This window comes from Chinchilla lanigera, unplaced genomic scaffold (assembly GCF_000276665.1).
Source record: "Chinchilla lanigera isolate Chin_1 unplaced genomic scaffold, ChiLan1.0 scaffold00049, whole genome shotgun sequence".
NCBI lineage: Eukaryota > Metazoa > Chordata > Mammalia > Rodentia > Chinchillidae > Chinchilla > Chinchilla lanigera.
Window position 1 is genome coordinate 3960805 of NW_004955450.1, and position 22421 is coordinate 3983225.

Consider the following 22421-nt stretch of genomic DNA (forward strand, 5'->3'; position numbering starts at 1 on the left):
TTTTCTTTATCCATACATCAGTCGGTGGGCATTAGGGTGTTTATGAATTGTGCTGCAATAAATACAAGTGTCTCCGTAGTACCTATATTTTTATGGTACCTGACTTTTAATTTTGGGGGTAATAAACCAAGAGTGGCCTAACTGGATCAAAATGGTAGCCCCTTTTTCTTTTTTGGGGGGTTGGGGAGGAGCCTCTATACTTATTTCCATAATGGCTATACTTACATTCCTACCAGCGGCACAGAAGAACACCCTCGTCCCCAATCCTTGCCAGCTTTGTTGCTTGCTTGCTTTTTTGTGTTTTTTGAGATAGGGTCTCGCTGTGCAGTGTAGGCTGGCCTTGAGCTCAGTTTGTAGCGCAGGCTGGCCTTGAACTCCCAAGATCCTCCTGCCTCAGCCGCCCCAGTGCTGGGATTATAGGTGTGTACCACCACACCTGGCTTCGCTTGCTGTGTTTTTGATAGCCATTCTTTTTTTTTTCCCTTTGGTCTTTTTGAGATAGGGTCTTGCTATGCAGTTCAGGCTGGCCTTGAGCTCATTTTGTAGCCCAGGCTGGTCTCTAACTCAGCGATCCTCCTGCCTCAGCCTCCCAAGTGCTGGGATTACAGGTGTGGGTCACCACATTGGGCAGTCTTGATAGCCATTTTAACTGGGATGTGGAATCGCAGTGTAGTTTAGATTTGCATTTTCCTCATGGCTAAGACTATTTACAGGTTTTTTTTGTTTGTTTTTTTTACAGTTCTTTATTTTTGTTTTTTGAGACAGGGTCTTACTTTTAGTGCATGCTGGCCTTGAGCTCACTATGTAGTCCAGGCTGATCTCCAACTCATGATTATCCTTTTGCCTTAGTCTCCTGAGTGCTGGGATTACTGACATGCACCACTATACCTGATCTGACAGTTCTTTAAACAACCATTTTTGCTGCTTTCTTTTAGGCAGGGATCATAGATTCAGGTGCTGGGAGAATCTGTATATGGTTTCAAAAATATCTGTGTAGTTCCTAGACCTTTATTTTCCTTCTGTTGAAACAGCTGAATGTTTTTGGTTTGAGTCTTCCAAATGTAGTTGCTGAAGTGCAGTCCTCAGTGAGCGTCACCAGTGTCATCTGAGAATGTGTTCTCTATCAGTGTAGATTCTCAGGCCTTACTTTCAGACCTGCCGCACCAGGAGCACCCAGGAAGGTGCCAGCAGTCTGTGTGTTGATAAGCACGGCACATGATTTTGATACATAGACAGGTTTAGGAATCATTGCTCTAGGATTTGCCATTGAAGGAAAGTTCTGCCATATAATAATGAAGTTCCTAGTGGTGCTTTCCCTGAGCTGTTTCCCATGAGTAGCTGGGAAGACCAGAACTAATTTTACCTAACATCTTGAGATGTGATTCAGAGGTTGAATTTTCCTCTGCATTTGTGTATTTGACTCTATGGGGAATAACTTTTTTAAAAGGTTTTAAAAGAGGAGAGGTTTTCTGCCTCTTGAAGTTAAAAAATACCTTCTAGATTATATTCTGATGATCTATTGTATTTAGCCTCACTTTCTTGGATCTGACTTTCTTTGCTCAAGACTAAACTGAAATGCCTTTTTTCTCCCTGGGATGGAGAAGAAATGTTAGTCTGCAAGGAGTTCAGTTTGATTGTGAAACTGTACCTGAGGACTGGTAAAGGCCTGGACTAAATGGCTGAGACTTGCTGATAAATAACATAAGGAGAACTTTTACTGTCTTGAGTCCTTGCAAGGATATTCACATGGCCCTTGGAACATGTTACATGTACAAGGAGGTCCCATTCTGAACTACTTCCTTTGCTGTTAAAAACTTGGAATTCCTTCTATTTCTTATACCTAGTGTCAAGTTCTATATTTATAAGCCTCTTAAAAATTTTTTTTTCTCATTATACTTTGTTTTAATGGGTCTCAAAATTTTGTGACAGATTTTTGGTCAAGTTGTTTCCATTAAAAATTGTTGTTTTTAAAGACTAATAACTTAAAAAAACACACACATACATGTATGTGCATGTGTCCACAAAACATTCTCCTTTCCTTCTGAAGGTTTTACGATGCATTGTTACCATTAACCAGTCTTTCGCTATTAAACTTAAATGGCGAATTGGGAGAAACAGTTCTGAGACCAGTCTTCCACCACTGAGTAAGACTGGGGTGGCAGGTGTTAGGGATAATACTCATTTAGCCTTCTGAGCTTTCTGGGCAGACTTGGTGACCTTGCCAACTCCACTAGCCTTCTTGTCCACTACTTTGATGATGCCCACAGCAGCTGTCTGTCTCATATCACAAACAGCAAAACAACCCTGGAGTGGATAGTCAGAGAAGCTCTCAACACACATGGGCTTGCCTGGAGCCATGTAAACAATGGCAGCATCACCAGATTTCAAAAATTTGGACCCATCCTCCAGCTTCTTACCAGACCAGCAGTCAGTCTTTTCTTTTAGCTCAGCAAACTTGCAAGCAGTGTGAGCTGTGTGACAGTCCAGTACAGGGGCACAGCCAGCACGGATCTGACCAGGATGGTTCAGGATAATCACCTGAGCGGTGAAACCAGCTGCTTCCGGTGGTGGATCATTTTTGCCGTCACCAGCAGCATTGCCACAACGAACATCTTTGACAGACACATTCTTGACGTTGAAGCCCACACTGTCCCCAGGAAGAGCTTCACTCAAAGCTTCATGGTGCATTTCAACAGACTTTCCTTCAGTTTTGACATGGACTGGAGTGAAGGTGACTACCATTGCCAGGTTTGAGAACACAGTCTCCACTCGGCCCACAGAAACAGTACCAATACCACCAATTTTGTAGGGGTGGCTGCAGAGGCTTGTCAGTTGGGCAAGTGGGTGGAATGGTAACAACATGCTGGAGCCAAGTGCTAATATGCCTTGGTTCAAGAGATGGAAGGTCACTCGGAAAGATGGCAACACGAGTGGAACCACACTGCTTGAAGCTTTGGATTGCATCTTCCCACCCACTTGCCCAACTTGACAGGTTAACTTTTTTGTTGTTTCTAGAAGAAGTTGGTTTCTAAGTTAAATGTATTTCAGATGTGGAGTTGTGCTTTCCAGATGCAGTGGAGCACTGCTGAACGCTACTGCTTGTGGCCTATGCAGCATTTATTTCTGTGGAGACATAGAATAATCATGACATTACTGAATGCTCATTATGTGCCAGGCACCGTTTTAAGGTGTTATCTTATATAATCCGCACAATAACCCTGGAAGGTAGCTGCTATTATTAGTCCTGTTCCACAGATTAGGAAGATGAAGAGCAGAGAAGTTAGGTCACTTGCCTGAGGTCATACAGCTAGTGAGAGAGCCTCACATGAACTCAGGCAGTCTGATTTGAGGGTTTGCTACTTTTAATCACAAAACCATATAGTTTTTCTTGACCCTAACTAGATTTCTATGTTTCTCCAAAGCAGAAGGCTGGTTAATATAGGTCCCTGGTGGCAAACCAGTGGCACTTGGGCCGCAGCCGTTGGTTACGATTGAAAGCTTGAAAAGGTTCACCGTCTCTGATACAGGTTAATCAGCATCCTTTTCTCATTTTGGATGGTACCTTTCTAGAATAAGGGTGGGCCCTGGTTTAGAAATTAGTATTGGGAATGATCTTAATTTCTAGACTTTTATCATATCTGCCTGATGGAGATAGCTGTAAAAGGAAAGAACTTGGAAAATGCTCTGTATCGCTGCTGTTTTCACCTAGAGATTAGGCTAAGGCATGAGATCAGGCTCATGTACCTTCTGCCTGCCACAAAGAATGAGGTTACCCCATTTCCACCCATCTCCAGGGCTGTAGTCCACCTGGAGTGGATATACATGGACTTCTGACCTGCCTTTTTTGGTGTTATGGAGCAGTGATGACTGATCTACTTAACGATGCCTAGTTAATGATGAGGATAGGCAGGCTGTTAGTAGCCTGTATAGGCTTAAAGTCTACGAAAGCCTTCTGGCAGTTACTGGTCAGTCAGACAGATTAGAAATACTCAATCCCTGTAGCTACATTTAGATGTCAGAGGATCTTGCTGTCTTTGTTTTAATGTGTGTAGGTGATTTGAATTTGTGCATGAGATAGAGAGATGCTCTTATGACCTTAGCTGTCATTTCCTCTTTATTGTGAGGCATATAGGAGAAAACAGCATGAATCACCCACAGGGTATTAGTAATAGAGGGAGATTAGAGGGGAATGGCTGTTTAAAGGGGAAAAAAGTGACAAAAGTAGGCAAGAATTAGAGGCCTGGACTTGGAAGTAGTCAGCAGAAGAAGATGGAGAGAAGTTGGTCTTGTTGCCTGTTCTCTGATTGCTTTGGAGCTCGGCTGTAAAATCATTGTTGGCACTTCTTGCATAGAGTTAGGCTAGCTCTTCTAATTCCCTAGGGTGGATACAAAAGCAGTGTCCTTGGGATTGGTCTCACCTTGCTCTTCTGTGTTCCTTTTTTCTTTTCACCCTCTGCTGCATATCTACACATCCACTTTTTCCTGCTAGAGAGCCTCTCCTTTTCTCTGGCAGTCTTCTCTGCATCCCATCCCCCAGCTTCACTTCCTCTGTCTCCCAAAGCCAGTAGCCATTCAACTCTCCTCTATCACTGTTCAGTGGACCACATTAATGTTAATATTTTCTTAAATCTGTTTGAGGTCTGAGCTCCGTCACATAAGATGATGACTGGGAGAATTTGGGATAGGAGTTACTATTCTAAAATTTAGACTTTGTCTAAACTACTGCATGACCCCTGACTTGGAGATCAAACAAATGCTTCTTCCAATTTGAGGCAGTGTGTGCTGTCATGTGTAGGACACATTATTTGTTTGAAAGCCCTTGGTAATGAAAGTCAGGGCAGTGAGTCAGGTTCTGAGCTGCCTACAGCCTGCTGCTTGTGAGAGCTGGTTCTTCTGAATTGGAGCTAATTTTGGATGGATAATGAGGTGGATGGTTGCTAATAACTTTCTCTTGCTAATTATGATCTCACAGTACTGTGCGGAAAGGGAGAATACCCCACCCTTCCTTACTGTTTAGAAGAGAAATAAATCTGTTTTCATGATTGTTGATAAGTGTTCAGCAATGAGAGTCCCCTAGTTGGTTTGTGTAGAGTCAGTAGAGTTTATAGGAAAGAATCCTAGGCTAAGATCTAAAGGTTTATGTTCTGGTGCCAGCTCACACTTAGTTATCTTGGGCATGTCATGAGCCTGTCTCTGTACTGCCCTATGAGCTTTGCAGAACTGTGTAAATGAAAGCAGTTTGCAAACTTAACAAATTTTATAAAAGTTTCAAGTACTGCCTTTTATCAGTTTGGCCTCTGACTGCAATACCAGAGAAATAGCACCTAATGTCTTTTAAATAAGTTCCTTCCTTCCCTGAAGCCAGCCTTCTCAAGACTTAGGAATTGGAATCATCAGTTAGACCATTCTTGCTTCAGAAGCTCGTTTTTTTTCCCAAAATTGTACTAGTCCATGTTTGCAGTACATAGTTGACATAAGGGAAAATGTAACTCCCAACCTGCTAGGTGTCAGCTATGCTGAGTTTGTTTCCCCTGAAATTGATGAACAAATTCCAAAAGATAAAGATTAGAGTTAAGGAAAGTTTATTGGGGAATAAGAATCCCTCCTGAGAGACAGAAGGGGAACTGGAAGTGGGTTGCCACTGAGGCCCTTTGTCAGGGACAATTTACACAGCAAAGTCACAATGTGGGTACAACGTGGGTCAAACTATAATCAACCTATCGGATTGCAAGTATAGCTGCTTAGCTAATATTGGTCCAACAGGGAAGCAGGTCACTTAGCAAGGATATATGGAAAGGCATTTTGGGGGAGGGATGGGTCCAGATGCTCTAGTCACTCACCTGGGCGACTGATGCCTATCTGGACTTCCTGGACCAGGTGGTGCTAATTATAGTTCCAAGTTACTGCTTGTATCTTTATCTTGTGGCCTAGTCTTCAGATGCGCCTCCAGTCACATTCTGATGTCTTTATTTTTTTTCTGCTGACTTCCTTGACAGCCTAGTCCCACTCTGACTGTATATTAATTTCTGTCTAACTTAGTTGCATGTAATATTATGATGGCATTCATTGTGGAGAGTTGGTACGTGGATGTAACACATCTTAACTATGTTTATGAAGAACCTGACACTAAACTATTCTTTTGTTCTCTCACCCTTTACCCCCTTCCTGGTGACTTCAGGAACTCTTTCATCCAGTGCTCCTCTCTCTCCATCCTTTAATAAGATTACAATTTTGAGGAGTTTGTGATCAAAGTGTTTATTTATTAAACTAAACTGACAGTTCATTTCTTTAACTTTTAAACGATTATGTAAGACTTGCCCAGCCTTGTGAGATGTTGACTCTAGGGTGGAAAGTGTTTATATACCATGCTTTGGCTTTGAATATACCTGGTCTGTTGGCTAGACTCTCATCATAAGCTGTGACTGTGGGCAAATACTTAACTGTTTTTGGACTTCAGTTTCCACATATTTTGTTTGTTTTTTTTGAGACAGGACCTCACTGTGTAGCCCAGGCTGGCTTCCAGTACATGGCAGTTCCTTTGCCTCAGCCTCCCAAGTGCTGGGATTATAGGCATGCACCCCCATGCCCAGCAGTGGAATTTTCTAGATGGAATGTATTTTTATAATGGAATGGAATTTTATAATGGAATCTACTTTATAAAGCAGTTGTGATGATAACAAATATAAATTGCTTTGCACATTGCCTAACATAGAAAACATACTTAGAAAATGTGACCTGTTAATATATAATAGTAATAATAATAATAATGATAATGGTCTTTGAAACTGCCCAGAAAGATCTCTATTGTCAATGTCTAAGGGGTTCTAAATCTTGTTTTAACATAAAAATTTATTTACATATGAACCATAACTTAGCAGTTCACAGAACAGTTTTGATTTGGACCCATTTTTCTCCATACAGGTAAAAAGGTGAACTGAGTAAGATGAGCATTTTGTCTTCCTTTAGTGGGAAGTCTTGTGTGGTCAGGCACGGTGACTTGCTTAGTTTGCTGAGAATCATGTTCAGACTGTTCTCAGTTGGCTTTGAATTGCGTGATAACTGGGATTTGGGGTTACACTGGAATTGGATGGGTTTTTGGTGGTCTGAGCACCCCAAATGTGGTCAACAGATGGGTCAGCAGGCTAAAATTTAAGCCCGTTCTGAAGTGCAATTCAGAAGAAAAAAGAAAATAAAAAATAGGTGATTTCTAGGGCATCATCACATGCATCATTACAGAATTTGAGAGGATGTAAACTCCTGAAGTTCACAGAGAATGTGTAAATAAGGCCATTTGTGGTTTCACTTAATGGTCAAGAATATGATTCAGAGTAGTACTCTTTCCTGTAGTCTGGGAATTTACTGATGTCCAGTTTTCTGTGATCATTGAACTGGCTGGTAGTAAAGCAAATGAAACCAGCCAGCATCTTTACCTCACCTTTTTTATTTGTTAGCACTGACTTTGACGGGTGAGCTGGTGGCAGTTTGAGTGTGACTAAGACAAGGCTCTTGGACACCACTGTATCGGGCAGTGAGCTCAGCTCATCAGAGAGGGCCTTGAGGCTCCTTTCTGTGATTCTAAAATGTCTCCTGTGTTGGAGAATGATATCTGTTTGACTGTTTGGAGCCTGTAGTTCCCTACAAGGAACAAATGCTGAATCTGAGAGGTAGTTTAGAAGACCATATTCAATGCAGAATATTTAGTCTAAGCTTGTTAATTACCATATTTTTTTGCTGTCCAGATTCTGAAAATTTCAGGAGTTGCAAGGCTTGTGTGAATTTGGAGGTCTTGACCTCTACTTATATACAGTACCTCCCTGAGCATACTTAGATCTGTGGGGTTTATCTCTAAAGCCAAGTATCACCATGGATGTAAACAGAAAATTTTCCACTTAGCAGCCTCCATTTTTTGTTAGCCCCATTGTGTCCTTAGCTTCTGGACTGTATGGAAATAGTTTTGTTTCATTGTTCCTCTTGTCTAACACATTCGTAGTCTAACATTGGCAGGTCCTGACTCTACTCTCTGCTCACTGCAGTGGGGCTGGCCTAACTCAGTGTGCCTGTCAAGGGAGGCCAGGAAGCCATTCAAAATGCTCTCTCTTAGCTTCTTGCCTGATATCTTAAGATACTGCCTCAATTGAGATGTGCTGAATGGATCCTGAATGGAGTGAATGAGTGAGATAGAGAATGCTTGCACTATAGGTTTCCTTTCATAAGGGCCAATTCCCAAGTTTTTCAAATAAGCCTGGATTATAATTATTACTTTACTTTCTGCCATTGGCACTTAACTTGTACAGAAGTATAACCTCAAGCACATTCTGGGTAAATGAAAGTAGACATCAACTGTAGTTTCCAGAGTGCCTTGAAATGTTGGTTGAGGCATGGCCTTCACCTGAGAGTTCATCAGTGTACAGTCCTCATTCTTTTTGGAGCTGACCTGTAGAAGATGGCTAGCTAAAGTATGTAAAGAGAGCCTGTCGAACAACCATGTTTATTTGAAGGATGGGCTTTTCAGATTTTTCTCGTTGTATGAATTTATGGGATTATACAGTGAGTTGAGCTGCTGTTATTTCTGGTTCAGTTTCTGAGCTGACTCCAGTAGTAATTCTCACTCTGGAGTGAAGTACAGACTGTCCTATCTCCTGTGCCTGAGAGTCTACGTTTAGGGAGAGATTGTCTAATGGTAGATCACTGGACTGTGTTTGCCATAGACCCAGGAAAAAATGAGAGGTGGGAAAAGTCTCATCTGAACTCAGACACCTCCAAGAGAAATTTGCCACCTCTCAGCTGAAATTTGGACTGAATCCCAAGAGAAAGTACCAGTAGGTCAGTTAATACTTCTTGTTGAAGCTTACAAAAGACAAGTGCATCCCTAACGAAATGTGTACCCATCCAAAAGAGAGATCCTGACTTGGCACATAAACCTACTGCCACATTTGGTTATGCTTCATCATTCTCCTGTGTTTGAAAAGGTAATGGTTTATGTTGTAGGGAAAGAGGCTCTTCCCTAAGACATGAGGCTTTCTCATTCCTACCAGCTGGGCCCATTGCTAAAATGCTTTCTAGTGGGCTTGCTTTGCCTGGCCAGCACCTAGGCTGCCCCAGCTTGCAATTGGCCTGCCTTTGCTTCATGAGCTTCCCAGGGTGGTTCTTCTTCTAAAGGCTTGTATGAATTGCTATTACTGTCTCTTTATAGTTTAAAAATGAATCCTCTTTTGTTCTTTGCAACTCATTTGCTTTTTTCTTTTCTTTTCTTTAAATTACTATTAACACCTGTTGATTCTGTTTTTTTTTCTGGTTGGCCTGTCACTGCATTCCTGCTCCCCCTCCCTCTAGCTGGGTTTGTCAAGTCGCCCATGTCAGAAACTAAGCTCACGGGGGACGCCTTTGAGCTGTACTGTGACGTGGTCGGGAGTCCCACACCAGAGATCCAGTGGTGGTACGCAGAAGTCAACCGGGCAGAGTCTTTCAGACAGCTGTGGGACGGTGCTCGGAAGCGCCGTGTCACCGTAAACACCGCCTACGGGTCAAACGGCGTGAGTGTGCTGAGAATAACCCGGCTCACCTTGGAGGACTCTGGGACTTACGAGTGCAGGGCCAGCAACGACCCCAAGAGGAATGACTTGAGGCAAAACCCTTCCATAACATGGATTCGAGCCCAGGCCACCATAAGCGTCCTTCAGAGTGAGTCCAGCACCCTACAGTAGTAGTACTGTAGTCATAGAGGTGGCCCGATGACCCTTCCTCTGCTTCCTTCCCCTCTTCCCCAGTATGATCGCTCACCCTACCCCTTGTCTTCGTTTTTCAAACCCATGACCCTTCTGGTTGTAGTGTATGAAAACACGTGTGGCAACTTTTCTTCTTTGCTGTCCTCTCTGCCTCCCTTGTTCCCCAACCCTCCTCTGTGTCTTTCTCCTCAGGACCAAAGAACTTGAGGAAATCCGTGATTGTCCAAAATCATCTGCGCTGGGAAGAGGTGGGGAGGGAAAACTGGAAAGGTTACAAAATTTTTTGAAAACACAAAACCAGTCAGTCAAAATGAGGGTAGTGTTGCAATTGTTTCTTTCCCTCCCCTTTAATTTTGTAGTAGGTTTCCTGCTATCCTTTTGCTGATTTCTTTCCTGGTGCCTTTCTGTTTTTGTTTCTCTCCCCATTCTAACTACTTTTGTATCATATGTTTATCTGTTTGAAGCTCTCTGAGTAGCTGCCTTCACCTGTGTGGTTTTAAGTTTGTCTGCCCAGCCTCTTCCCTCATCATAACTTGGTGTCCCACTGTTTTGTGATGGGAATGTTGCCTTGGGTGCAGTGTGGTGATGTGTTTGATTGTTGGGTGGCATGTAAGCTTGGATATCCATTGTTCGAGCTCTTTTTCTTTTCTAAAGCAGTGGCATGTTTCTCTGACAGCAGCCCTCCACTGCAGGGAGACACTTCTTCCCTGGCCTGCCCATTTAGTCTCCTGAGACTTGCCTGTACATAGCTTACCATTCAGAATTAGGTGACACAGAGCTGCAGTATGCACATTATATATTCCCCCACATCCACTCTCTGGTGCTGGGCATTGAACCCAGGGCCTTTCCCTGAGCTACATCCCCAGCCAGTTTTTAATTTTGAGACAGAGTCTTGCAAAACTGCCCGCAATTGACTCAGACTTTCACTCCTGCTTCACCTGCACATAATGGTAGGCAAAATACATTTTTTAAAGCCCTATCACACTGTCTCAAAGTCTTTTCAAGAGTTGCATCTGATTCCTGTTCACAGATAGTTTGGCTTTGATGAGAGACTTGGTACAGGGACCCTCATCCCAAAGATGGTAACCCCAAAAGTAGTTTGGATCCCATTCACACTAACCTCTTTGTTCCTGGAAAAAAGAGGAAACTAAATCCAAACCATGTTTCTTGTTCCGCTGAGTGAGCAGCGAGGTTGAAATCCTCTTCATCTTTTATAGTGGGAACAGGAGACATCGGCACAGCAGCTTTGGTGGCCGCTTCTCTTTCTGGAAAGTGACTTGCTTGCTACTTCTATGGTAGGAAGGAGGGAGAAGTTACCACAAACCAGTGCTCCTGTCTAGGAAGAATTCCAGCCCTGCATTAGACCTGATTATAGGTGAGAGGGCATTCCTATTGAATAGGAGGCTCCTTTGTGTTTTTCACAGTGTCGTCAAGGGCTCGGTGAGACCTGTAGCCACTTTTGTCTTAAAGAACTGACTGATTTAGACAGAGTGAATAAAAGAAGTAAAAATAATATTTTTATGAGGACTTTGGTAATAACATGGGAGGTAATACGACATGGGCCCTGAATCTATATATTTACATGAAAAATAGTGAATTAGTGCCTGATCTTTGTAACCAGTTCAGAGGAGAGGAGAAGCCTGAGAGGAGAGACAGGAAAGGCTGCTGCAGTTGGCACTGTTGACTCAGAGAACCTGCTTCTGTGAAGGGGAAAAGAAAAGCTGTCTATGTGGAAATGGGGAGCTTTAACCCAGTGATTTTTCTTTTCTTTTCTTAACAATTTTTTTTTTTCCCCTTGCACGCCTCCTTCTCCTGCCCCCTTGCTCCTTTCCTTAAAAAAGCAGAATTACCCAAATGGCCACAAAAGTCTGCAGAAATTTATAGGCATGGCCTGGTCTGGTCATTCGCTAATTTACTTCCAAGTTCCGAGTCACAGCTTAGAAAGGCCATGAAAGCTAGAAAAAGACAAGACTTTGGGGTTGCCTGCCTATCAGTCTGAGAGTACATAGCACCTACCAGTTTACTTAGAAACATACTTCCTAACTGAAGGGGGTTTGCATGTGGTTGAACCAGATCTTGGCTAGTCAGCCTCCCCCAGACTTGTCCGTCCTATTTTAATCCAAGTTAGTGGTTTTGGAGAGCCAGGCTGTTGCTTTTTTTTTTTTTTTTTTTTTTAATACCTTAAATTAACTACAACTGAATTGTTTTATGATCTCAGGCATACCCAGAGATATTGTCTCTATGGGGAGGTTAAAGTCTTCTGAGAATGACCTCCCAGCAATACTTCTCCCAGAGCTCTTTGCAAAATATAAGGCAAGAAGAAAAATGTGCCCAGGGAGGGTATCTCCACGGCATGTTCTTTACATGTGCATGACAGCAAGAGTAAGAGTCTCCTACCCAGTGCTTCTAAATAGAAGTCAGTGGCAAGTAAGAGTGTTTGAGCCTCTCCTAAATAAAAGTATATCACTCTTGGACTTTGAATGGGCTGTGCTCAGCCATAGATATAAAAGCCCCACCTTCATCCAGGTGCAGAATGTAGATATGGCACCATGGCCAAAGGAGCATGGTATAGCACTGGCTTTCATATATAGCAATCACAGGAGGAAGGGCACCCCACAACCTTCCTGTGTCACAGAATCGTGTTTAAACCTATTACATTATCCACTTGCTCTCAGCTGACTCTCCTGGATCTTTAACACTCAAAGGGGAAAGTGCTGTCCTTTTCCTTCTAAGAGTTCTTGTCAGAAAGTCTACCAGGTTGTTTTCATCAACTTCTTAATCTCCCTGAGCTGCATTGGGCATTTGCATCACCACAGGTAAGAGTAGTATTTACTTTGGCCTCCTTGTATTTAAACATCTGGAAACTCTTGGCCTCATTCTCAGAGTTCACCCTTTGTCGGTGCAGTCTGAGGAAGAACCAGAAGGAGTCCCAAGTGGGACAGGCAATGAAATTGGATAATAAAAATTTAGTAAAAACCTAAAAGTGTGTTTGGGTTTTAATGTTGCCTTGATATTTTTTAATTTCTCTTTTGTGGAGTACTGGTTCTATCTTTTTCTCTTTTGTTTTTGCTTGGTTTTGATTTTTCTTGAAATTGTGATGCTTTCTGCTGATGGTGTGTGTGCGCCTTCCATTGCAGGGTTTGCAGCCGTTCTGCTCAACTTCTTAGGTCCAGGGATTTGGCTTCTGTCCAGTGTGTCTTGGAAACCATGGGACACCACTGCGCTAACATGTTTACATGCATCTGCTTTTGTCATAGTGGCTGCTATGCCTCCATTATCTGTACATAGAAACTCTGTTTAATGTTACTGATAAGGACCAAGGCTGAATAGAAGATAACCTCTGTCCTTTTGCCAGAATTTGAAATCAGTTAGAACCAGTTTATTAATTAAGAAAACTTAAGATTTGCTTTATCACAAGTTTCTTTGAAGATGCGAGCTAACTCTGTAGTCAGAAATCCTACATTGGCTACGAGGTCCTTAAGTCACTACATTTTCCAAGTATCCCATGATTTCTCCATCCCTTTACGTTCTTGAACAGCAAGAGTTCCGATGGAGGGAGACAGTCCTGTCTTCAACAGTTCAGAGTCAAAGGGACCCCACATAAGTAAGGCAGAGTTGCTGCAGAGATGTAGGAGCCAGGTAAGGAGAAATGGGGAGTCAGTCATGTGCTTCAGAGAAAGAACTGGGAGGAAAAAGAATAAATACCTCTTTTTGTGGATGGGAAAAGATGATTAGTTCAGACCTCATCTGAAAATGTTTGATCAGAAGTAGAAAAAGAACTAAGCAGGGGAAAAGATTAAAGACAAATAACAAAAAAAAAACAAGAAATAAACGTAGACATGTCCTGACTTTAGTATAGCAATGAAGATTTCAGAGTGCTTTAAAGATAAAGCTTCCATAAATGATATAGTGTGACTTAAAATTTTTCAGCTCATTGTGCTATATTTGACTCAGAGGATACCTTTGAAGGTGAGCTGGTGGTCCTGTGTTATCTAAGCCCAGGATAGAACCAGAAAAGTGAAGTATATACCTTGTCATAGGGTGGAAGGTTGGGGTGGGGGTGCTTTGTGAATGGGGGTAGGGGTACAGAGTTCAATCAAATTGGGTGTCTAGGCCCAGTTTTGCCACTAATAATAATTATGGCCTACACAAGTCATTTTATACTTTCTAAGCTTTTAAAAAAGGAGGTGGGGGAGGGTGGATTCAGTAAGCTGTAAGGGCCTTACAGCTCTAAAATTCTAAGACCCCATAATACCAAGACACATTGCACTCTAATATAATCATATTATCATAAAATGGAATGTGAAGTGCAATTCTGAAAAAAAAAATTATAAATATGGGCCACAGAATAACTAATGGAATTTTTTCTCCTCAGTATTCAGAAAATGAAGAGTTCCAGTGAGAAGTTTGCTTTTAGGATCTGGACTTTCTGCATAAACAGCTATGGATCATTTGCCGTAGGTTTAACAGATTTAAATGTAGGAAACATCACACATGTATCTAATTATACCTGTTACTGTTCCAAGGCCCAATGACTCCATAGGGAGTTTATTAGTTACATAAATGATAATGCTTTTGTCTTTAAAACTGCAAGATGGAGCCTGGTTTTGTAATTGAAGTTGAATTGGTTGGTGGTTCTTATATCACAAAAAGGTGGTATTCAAAATTATAAGGGGGTTGTTGCCATACAAGTACCTGTAATACTCCCATTCTTTCACGTCTAGGCCAACTGGTCTTGAGGCTGTTGTCTGCGCTAGTGGTCATTTGCTTATAATCATTGTTTTTCCTTTCTTGACTCCTCCAAAGTGGTAAAGTGAAAGTCCTCATGTGGTCCTGTCTGCCCTCCCTCTTCTATTCTTCCCCTCCTACCCCGCCCAACTCTCAGGCCAGGGCTGCAGATGCTGGAAAGCTGTGGCCCCCTATCATTATGCACTCTCATTACAGAACCAAGGATTGTCACCAGTGAAGAGGTCATTATAAAAGAAAGCCCTGGCCCTGTCACCCTGCAGTGTAACCTCACCTCCAGCTCTCACACCCTTACATTCAGCTACTGGACAAAGAATGGGGTAGAACTGACTGCCACTCGTAAGAATGCCAGCAACATGGAATACAGGTGAGAAGGGCTGGCAGCTTCTGGGAGTGTGGGAAGAAGCCGAGCTGAGATAACTTTGATGCTCATAATCCATATCATCAGTTTACATGTACATGTCAAAATGCTGAATGTGGAAATATTACTTAACTTAAAAGGTATTATACACCACGCATGGTGGTGGATGCCTGTAATTCCAGCTTTCAGGAGGCTGAGGAAGGAGGATTGCTGTGAGTTTAAGGCCAGCCTGAACTACATAGTAAGACTCTATCCCCCATCCCCCCACAAACAAACCAAAACAAACCCGTGAGCTGTTTTATTGTAGTGAGTTGAACTGTTAACAAAACTGTGACCTTTGCAGCAACATGTTCTTCCTTAAGTGTCTTACCCCAGTGCGTTGCAGGACTTACTGGGAGTTGTCGTGTGCATGTTGAAAAGATGAATCTGAGACAGTTTCTTTAAAAATGCAGTGTGAACTCTTTAATTTCTGTGAACTGAACTGTGTACCAAACTGTGAACTCTGACATGAGATGTATTTGGTCCTCACCTGAATAGTTAATTCACTGTCTCTAAGGTGAGGCCCGGGAATTTATAAAAGACTCCCATATTATTCCAGCCAGCAGCTAGGATGAAAACCATCAGTAACACTCCCTGTGGTAACACTGTAGGTGGCTGTGCGAGTCACTGATAGGATCGCCAGGAGAATCCAGGCCTCTGACTCACTCTAGTGCTTGGAGGGATCAGAGTGAAGTGTGCTTTGAGACTCAGAGGAAGACATCTCTTGGGTTACCTTTTAGGAACCTATGGTCACCATGACCTGATCAGCTCCAGCAAGCCTAGGATCTGGAGTGAGGATGGTGATCTAGAAGAAACCTCTGGAGAGGAATGTTCGCAGGTCTTAGTAACTTGGCACCCAGAGAGCTGGTGCTTCTTGGAATGTCTTAAACACTTGGCACCTGATTTTTCAGAGTAGTTTGTTTCTGGTTGGAAACCAGTCTGGAAAAGAATCAGCTAATCCTGCTTGGCAGGTTGATGTGCAGAGAAAGCACTGGACCGTGGCCAGGAGAGCCTGTGTGCGCAGTGGTAGTGAGGGCATTGTGCAGTGTTTACAGTGTTGAGAACTTTGATACTACTCAGGAGTGCCGCAGGAGTCTGTAGATTTTTTTCCTTTCAGGTAAGAAAACTAAGCCCCAAAGTGTAGCTCTTGGTGGCTTTGAAGGTCACATACCATGTCTGCTAAGTTTCAGAACCAAGACTACGTTCCAGGTTTTTGGACTTTCTAGACTTGTTACAGAATTTTTTTCTTCTGTTGCTGTAACAGTACCACTTAGTAGTGGTGAGTTAGTTAACTATTTTCGCTGTAGTTTCTTCTGATAACCAAAGTAAAGATACATCCTCAACTGTATCCTCATAGTTTGGAAAGGATTAATCAATTAGAGATATTGGGTGGAACAGAAGTATGTATTCCTAGTCTGCTCATCAGTTTTACAGCTTTTTTTTCTTCCCCAAATAGTACCTGTTTCAAGGTAGGGAACATTCATTGATCCTGGGGTGGGGGTGGGGGTAGAGGGTCTTGCACTGTTACCCAAAAAGCTTTGAGCTCTAACTTGAAGAAGATTCACCCTGGCTTTATGCCTCTTCCTCTCCATTTTTTCTTGGTTCGTTTATCTTAACATTCCAAGATATTCTGCATCTCTAGAGTTTTTCAGAGATTCCACATTTCTGGAATACCAGTTTGAATCCCTTGGGCTCCTCAGTAAGTCACCCAGAGACCAGATTCAGAAACCTGCTTTTGCCTAACCTGGAGGGATTCTTTGTGCTTCATTTCCTTGCCAGTGTCCAATTGAAGGGAATAGTACATAGGGATTCTAAGCCCATATGCATGGCCTCAGTCTAGGGAGATTTCTTCCCTGGTATATCTAGGGGAGCTTAGAATTGATCTCAGCCCTAAATAAGAGTGACTGGTGCTCTCTCTGCACACTCTGGAATACTTGTTATGAGAGCACCTGGCCTCTGTCTATTCCTAGTGAGAGCATGTTGATAGTTTTTTTTTTTGTACCGAGAATCGAACTAAGAACCTTGTGCTTGCCAGGCAGGTGCTTGTGCCACTGAGCTATATCCCTGGCCCAGCATGTTGATTTTTAAGATGAGGTATTTGTCAAATTGAGGAGACATCTTGACTGCTTCTATTAGAATATTATGCTGCTGTGGACATGCTGAGACAGGCCTGGGGGTGGGCTATGCCTTTCATGCAGAGTGAGTCGGTCATATTCTTACTTGTCTCTGTCTCTGTCTCTGTCTCTCCCTCTCCTTTCTCTCCCCCTCTCCCTCTCACTCTCTCTGTTTGTAATACATAGTAGTTCAAAATTTTTTTCTTGGTCATTTTCAGTCTCTTTACTCCCTCTCCCTTTCCTCTTTCCCAAAGGGTCTGCCTCATTCTGAGTCTCTTGTGTGTCTTTTTTGGAATGAACAGTAAGATAGGTACATGATTGGGCCAGTCAGTGGATGGGATGAGTTTTTTTATTAGACATTAATTAGTACAGTAGAGATTGGATCATAAGAAGTATCATATTTTAACCACTAAGCAAAAGAGCAGGAGTCTAGCTGCTCTGGAATTTATTTATCCCCTGGTCTGAAAGCTATTGATTCTGTATTTTCTGTAATCACTCACCAGCTTTCCTGCACATTTTGTGTGTATGTACACCAGAGTGTGTTGAGGTAGTGTGAAGTTGTCCCTCAGAGACAAGAAAGTTGTTTGTGATCACTTGCAAGATTGAGAGGAGGTGTTCTGGTCACACTTGTGTATTATGTGTCGTTCCTGTCACTCTGCTTAATTTGGTCCGGGTCTGTGTACAGTTCTTCATTTTGAATTTGTGTTCATTTAATCACATATTGAATTCCTTACTGTACTGCAGGCACACAGGTAAGGTGCTGGGTATAGAACTGTGTACCAATTAAATAGTGCCTACCTACATAGAACCTGGTTTGCTAGGAAGTCTGTGGATCCAGTAGTCACATACATACATAGCTGCATATTGTGATGAGCACTCTGAAGAATCACAGGGTCGTATAAGAGAAAGATATGGAGGATGGAAGACTGGGGGTGGAAGAGAGTGACAGGGAAGCCCAGACCCAATGGCAAAGGAGCTACGTGGGCTAAGAGTGATGGGAAGAGTATTCTACGTAAAGGAATATCTTGTGAGGACATGATGCAGGAGCAAGCATGACGTATTGCAAAGAGCCTTGCAGGGCTGGACAGTGCACAGGAGGGAGGACAGGGCTAAGGAGGGAGGCCGGCTGGATCTTGAAGGGTGTTGGAGTTTATGATAAGGCTTTTGTTTTTTAAAGCTGCATTTCTGTGGCTAATGTTCTATTGTCTGATTTGGTTGCTTGCCTAAAAAAAACCCTCAGAAACAACTATACCTGGGTGCTGTTAGTGAGTAACTTAGTAAAGGGCATGCTAGTAAATATTTAAGTCTTTAGGAAGGTTCAGAAAAGGCTTTTTTGTTTTCCTATTGTTTCTCTGACTAGAACTATGAGGCAAGAAGTTTTAGTGATGGTTCTATCCTCTAGATCTGAGTAAAAATTGTAATACCTGCTATGGGCCTTTGTGTTTGTTTTTTAGTCCAATTTTATTGGTATATTTTAGGTATACATAATGATCATGTTCATCATAGAGAATTTGTACCTGTGCATGATATAACTTGGTTCTTTTTTTTCCCCTTCCCCTGCCCTCCCCTTCATCCCCTTCTCCCCGGCCCTCTGTTTTGATTACTTATTTTTGGAGTTTTCCCTCTTAATAGACTGGAGCATCTTAAGATTAGGGGCCATGAGTTACTCCTTCTCTGTGCTCCTGGCATCTAATAAGGAGTAAGGCATTCATGCTTTGGGATAAACAGAGGGAAGCTTTTACTTTTGTCAGGAACAGGTGAGTTGTGTTAAGGAGTAGGATTTGTAGAGCAAGGTCCCTGGTGCCGCCTCTGTTTCCATTTGCTGTATATTTTCATCATACTCAGTTATCTCACTTCGTTTTTCTTCTCATCTCTGCAGGATCAATAAGCCGCGAGCTGAGGATTCAGGCGAATACCACTGTGTATATCATTTTGTCAGCGCTCCTAAAGCAAACGCCACCATTGAAGTGAAAGGTACAAATTGGCGGAAGCTGTGGTATTAGCCTCTTGCTCCTTCTAAGCTATCACCTTGGTTTAGACTATTAGTTGTCACGCTCTTCTTGTTTCCATTTTTAGACACAGTGTGATGTTATGGTTAGGACCACAGATTCAGGAGCCTGGCTGCCTGGGTTTAAATCCAAACCCCCTCATGTACTAGCTATGTGGTGTAGGCAAGTTACTAGCTTCTCTATGCTTCTAGTTCCTTGTTTGTAAAATGAGGATATCAGTAATATTTATCTCACGGGTTTGATAGGAGACTTAAGTAAGCCAGTGTAGTAGGTTGGACTATATGAAGTACTGTCTTTATAAGTCAGACATGATTAAATGTTGGCAGTTCATATGGCCCAACCTCATATACAAGCTCTTAGACCAGTGCTTTACATGTTATAACATGGGTCTTCAGTGGGTTGGCAGGATTGGGTAAAGTACAGCATGCAAAGTGAATATAAACTGTTTGTGGGTAATTCATAAATTCAATAGAAGACCTATGGGTACATAGCATCTCACAAGTGAGGCCATAGTGAAAGTTGGTTTTTTGTTTTTTCTTTTTCTTTTTGAGACAGGTCTTACTATGCAGTTCAGGCTGACCTTGAGCTCACTTTGTAGCCCAGGCTGGCCTCCTCCCAATGATCCTCCTGCTTCAGCCTCCTGAGTGCTGGGATTACAGGCGTGCACCAGCACACCTGGTTCATAGTGGAAGATTTTAAGAAGGGCAAATTATAAAAGTTAGAGTTACCTAACATTATTCGTGTCTGTTTTCCCGTGGTATGCACAGGAAGCAGCCAAGACACAAAAAAGGGAAACTGGCAGCAGTGTGTTCCACAGTGGGCTGGTGGCAGAGCTACCATAGAGCCCAGGTTTTGACTCCCAGTCTTGTGTTGTTCTCGCTGTCATTCCAAGAGCAGGGGAGGCAGGGCTTCTGTTTGAGGTCGGACTGGAGAGGTGAGGTTTTTAAAATTTGCAGTTTTTCATTTGCTTAGGAAGGACACAGATTTCTTCTGTAAATCTATAGTGTCATCTCAAGAAACTGAATAGACAGATTTAGGAAAAAAAAACCTATTTAACAGGTACTCAGGTCTTTCTTAAAGTAGTTGGAGGATTAAAAATCTAGATTTGGGCTGGGTGACATAGCTCAGTGCTAGAGCTCTGACCTAACCCTGACTCGTGAGTGGAGGAAGGGACAGCTAGTGTGGCTCCTTGGGCTGCCACATTTAATTCTACATGCTGACAGGGTGGAGTCACAGTGGTTGCAGGTCACACAGGCCTGGTGTTTGACTTCCTCAGGGGCTTTTCTTGGAGAGATCTAGGTGCTTTTCTGGTTTTGAAGAATGCCACATCTGTGCAAAGTGAGGATGACAGGTATAGGAAAATGTTTTCTCTAAGATGGTGAAGGCCTGTTCTAGCCAGCTGAGCTGAGCTGTGTGGAGACTTTCATATAGTCAGAATTAAGTGGACTCTAATTTAACTCAGAATCTAAACCTGAGGCCCTCCAGCATCGGGGCTGAGCTCATGGCACAGAGTCTGAGGAGTAGACAGGACGGTGATGGAGGGAGAGTGGTGTGTCCAGCTGGTGCCCTTTCTCATGCCCGAGGAATGACTAGTTTTACACACAGCTGCAAGTCCTGGCTGACTGTGATCCTTATGGGTTGGAAGGTAATAATTTCTAAGAATGGAAGCAAAAGGGTTTTTCATTGGTTTGGCTGCTATAGAAGGTGGGGTTCAGCAGCCCCAGAGTCATCAGTTTTCACCTTTCTTCAGCAGAGAGGAAGCAGTAGTGAAAAGGGGCAGAGCATAGGTACCTATAACTTTCAGATGGAAGTTACAGCTTGCGTGGCGTCTTCCTTGGTGCCGTACTCAAGGCACTGCCTGCTGTGTTGCACTTCTAGTGTTGCACTTCTGTCATACCACAGCCCTGGGGGAAGATGGAGCAGGTAGAGGTGTCCTGGTTTAAAGAAGCAGATCTTGAGAAAATTCTGTTTTATGAAATCCTAATGTGTATTTTGTGACTACGTTAGATATATATATGTTAGCCTCTCAGGGAAATTCACATAGAGTTCTAGTCTTCTCTTCTCCTAACACCTGGATGGAAAGCTTAACCTGGTCTTTCAGGTTCTAAATCACTGAGTTTGATAAAGGCTATGAACATCTGGCCTTTTCTGTGTAAGTTAAAAAGATTTGCATAGCCAGGGATATAGCTTAGTGGCACAAGTGCCTGCCTGGCAAGCTCAAAATCCTGAGTTCGATTCCTGGTACCTGCCCCACCCCCCACCACACACAAAAAAGGTCTGCACATGTCCAGGATCATATTCTAAGCTGGCTTCTGTGATTGGGTAGAAAACTTGCCTTACATTTACAGTGTGTTAAGTCTCAAACCATTGTCATATGTACTCTTATTTATTCCTTTAGTGCCTTAGGGTGGGGTTAGAGACAGTTATATTTTTATAGGTACGATGATTTCAAAAAATCTACTGAGTAATAGGTAAGAGGTGATTATACTTGAGAGCAGAACCACAGGGAATTCAAGAAACCTAAGTGACCTCCTTACTGAAAGGAGGTCCTGAGAGTCTTCTTTCTTTATGGCTTTTGCTGAGCCAGCACTTTGAAGCATAGATAGGTATTTCTTCAGTAGTTATTCTAAATTCAGCCCATTCCTTCCCATCTGGCTTTTCCTGGCTTTCAGAACATATCTAGGGAGTTTCTTGGGCTTGGCACTTGAGGAGGGAAGGGCTCAGTCGAGTCAGGGACTGGACGTTATGTATTTACATGTAGTAGTGAAGGCCTTGTATCCAAAATAGGTTTTTCCCCTCTTCTATTTTTTTTTTCCCCCTCACTTTTAAAGGACAAAAATGAGGCATGGTGTGATTAGGACATTGGGATTACTCTTAGGAGTTGTGTTTCTCAGCTATTTGGCAGGTGACCTGAAGCAGAGGTAAAGGTAGAGCCTGGTTGGCTGGGAGAGAGGAAACGGCTGTGAATTAGCGTGCAGCCTGGCTTTTCTGGGATCTTCCTACCTCACTTCATGACACTCAGAGGTGGTGGCTTCCCAGCTCTACGCCATGCAGAGGATTTGTGAATTCAGTAGGTGTTGAAAATTTCTAACCCTGTGTTCTTCAGCCCTCTCTGCCCCTTATTCTACTCTCTCCTCCTGTTCCTTGTCTGAAATTAGAATATATACTTAATATCTCTATTAAGCAAACTTAATATTTCTATTTAATTTACACAGTACAAAGTAAAATTTCCTCTCATGACTCCCAAGCCCTCTCCTCATCTCTCCACCAGTTTAGTACAGGAAACAAGGAGTTTGTTTTATGATTTTGGTCGTCATCAGAACCTCTGCAGCAAACATAGCACAGCCTATTGTGTGCGGTACAGCCCATTCTCAGAGAGGTGTAGACCTGTTGACTTACTAGAGCCACCTCTCTCTGCTCACTAGGC

General features: G+C 42.7%; 1 protein-coding gene across 3 annotated transcripts in view; it reads left to right on the forward strand.

Moving 5' to 3' along the window:
- Positions 1-22421, forward strand: part of Nptn (neuroplastin) — a 64292-nt gene that overhangs the window by 22402 nt on the left and 19469 nt on the right. For all 3 annotated transcript variants that reach the window (XM_005393595.2, XM_005393596.2, XM_005393597.2), the window contains exons 2-4: positions 9334-9681; positions 14670-14838; positions 18865-18959. In XM_005393595.2, coding sequence (XP_005393652.1) covers positions 9334-9681; positions 14670-14838; positions 18865-18959 — 612 coding nt within the window. The remainder of the gene's footprint in view (positions 1-9333; positions 9682-14669; positions 14839-18864; positions 18960-22421) is intronic.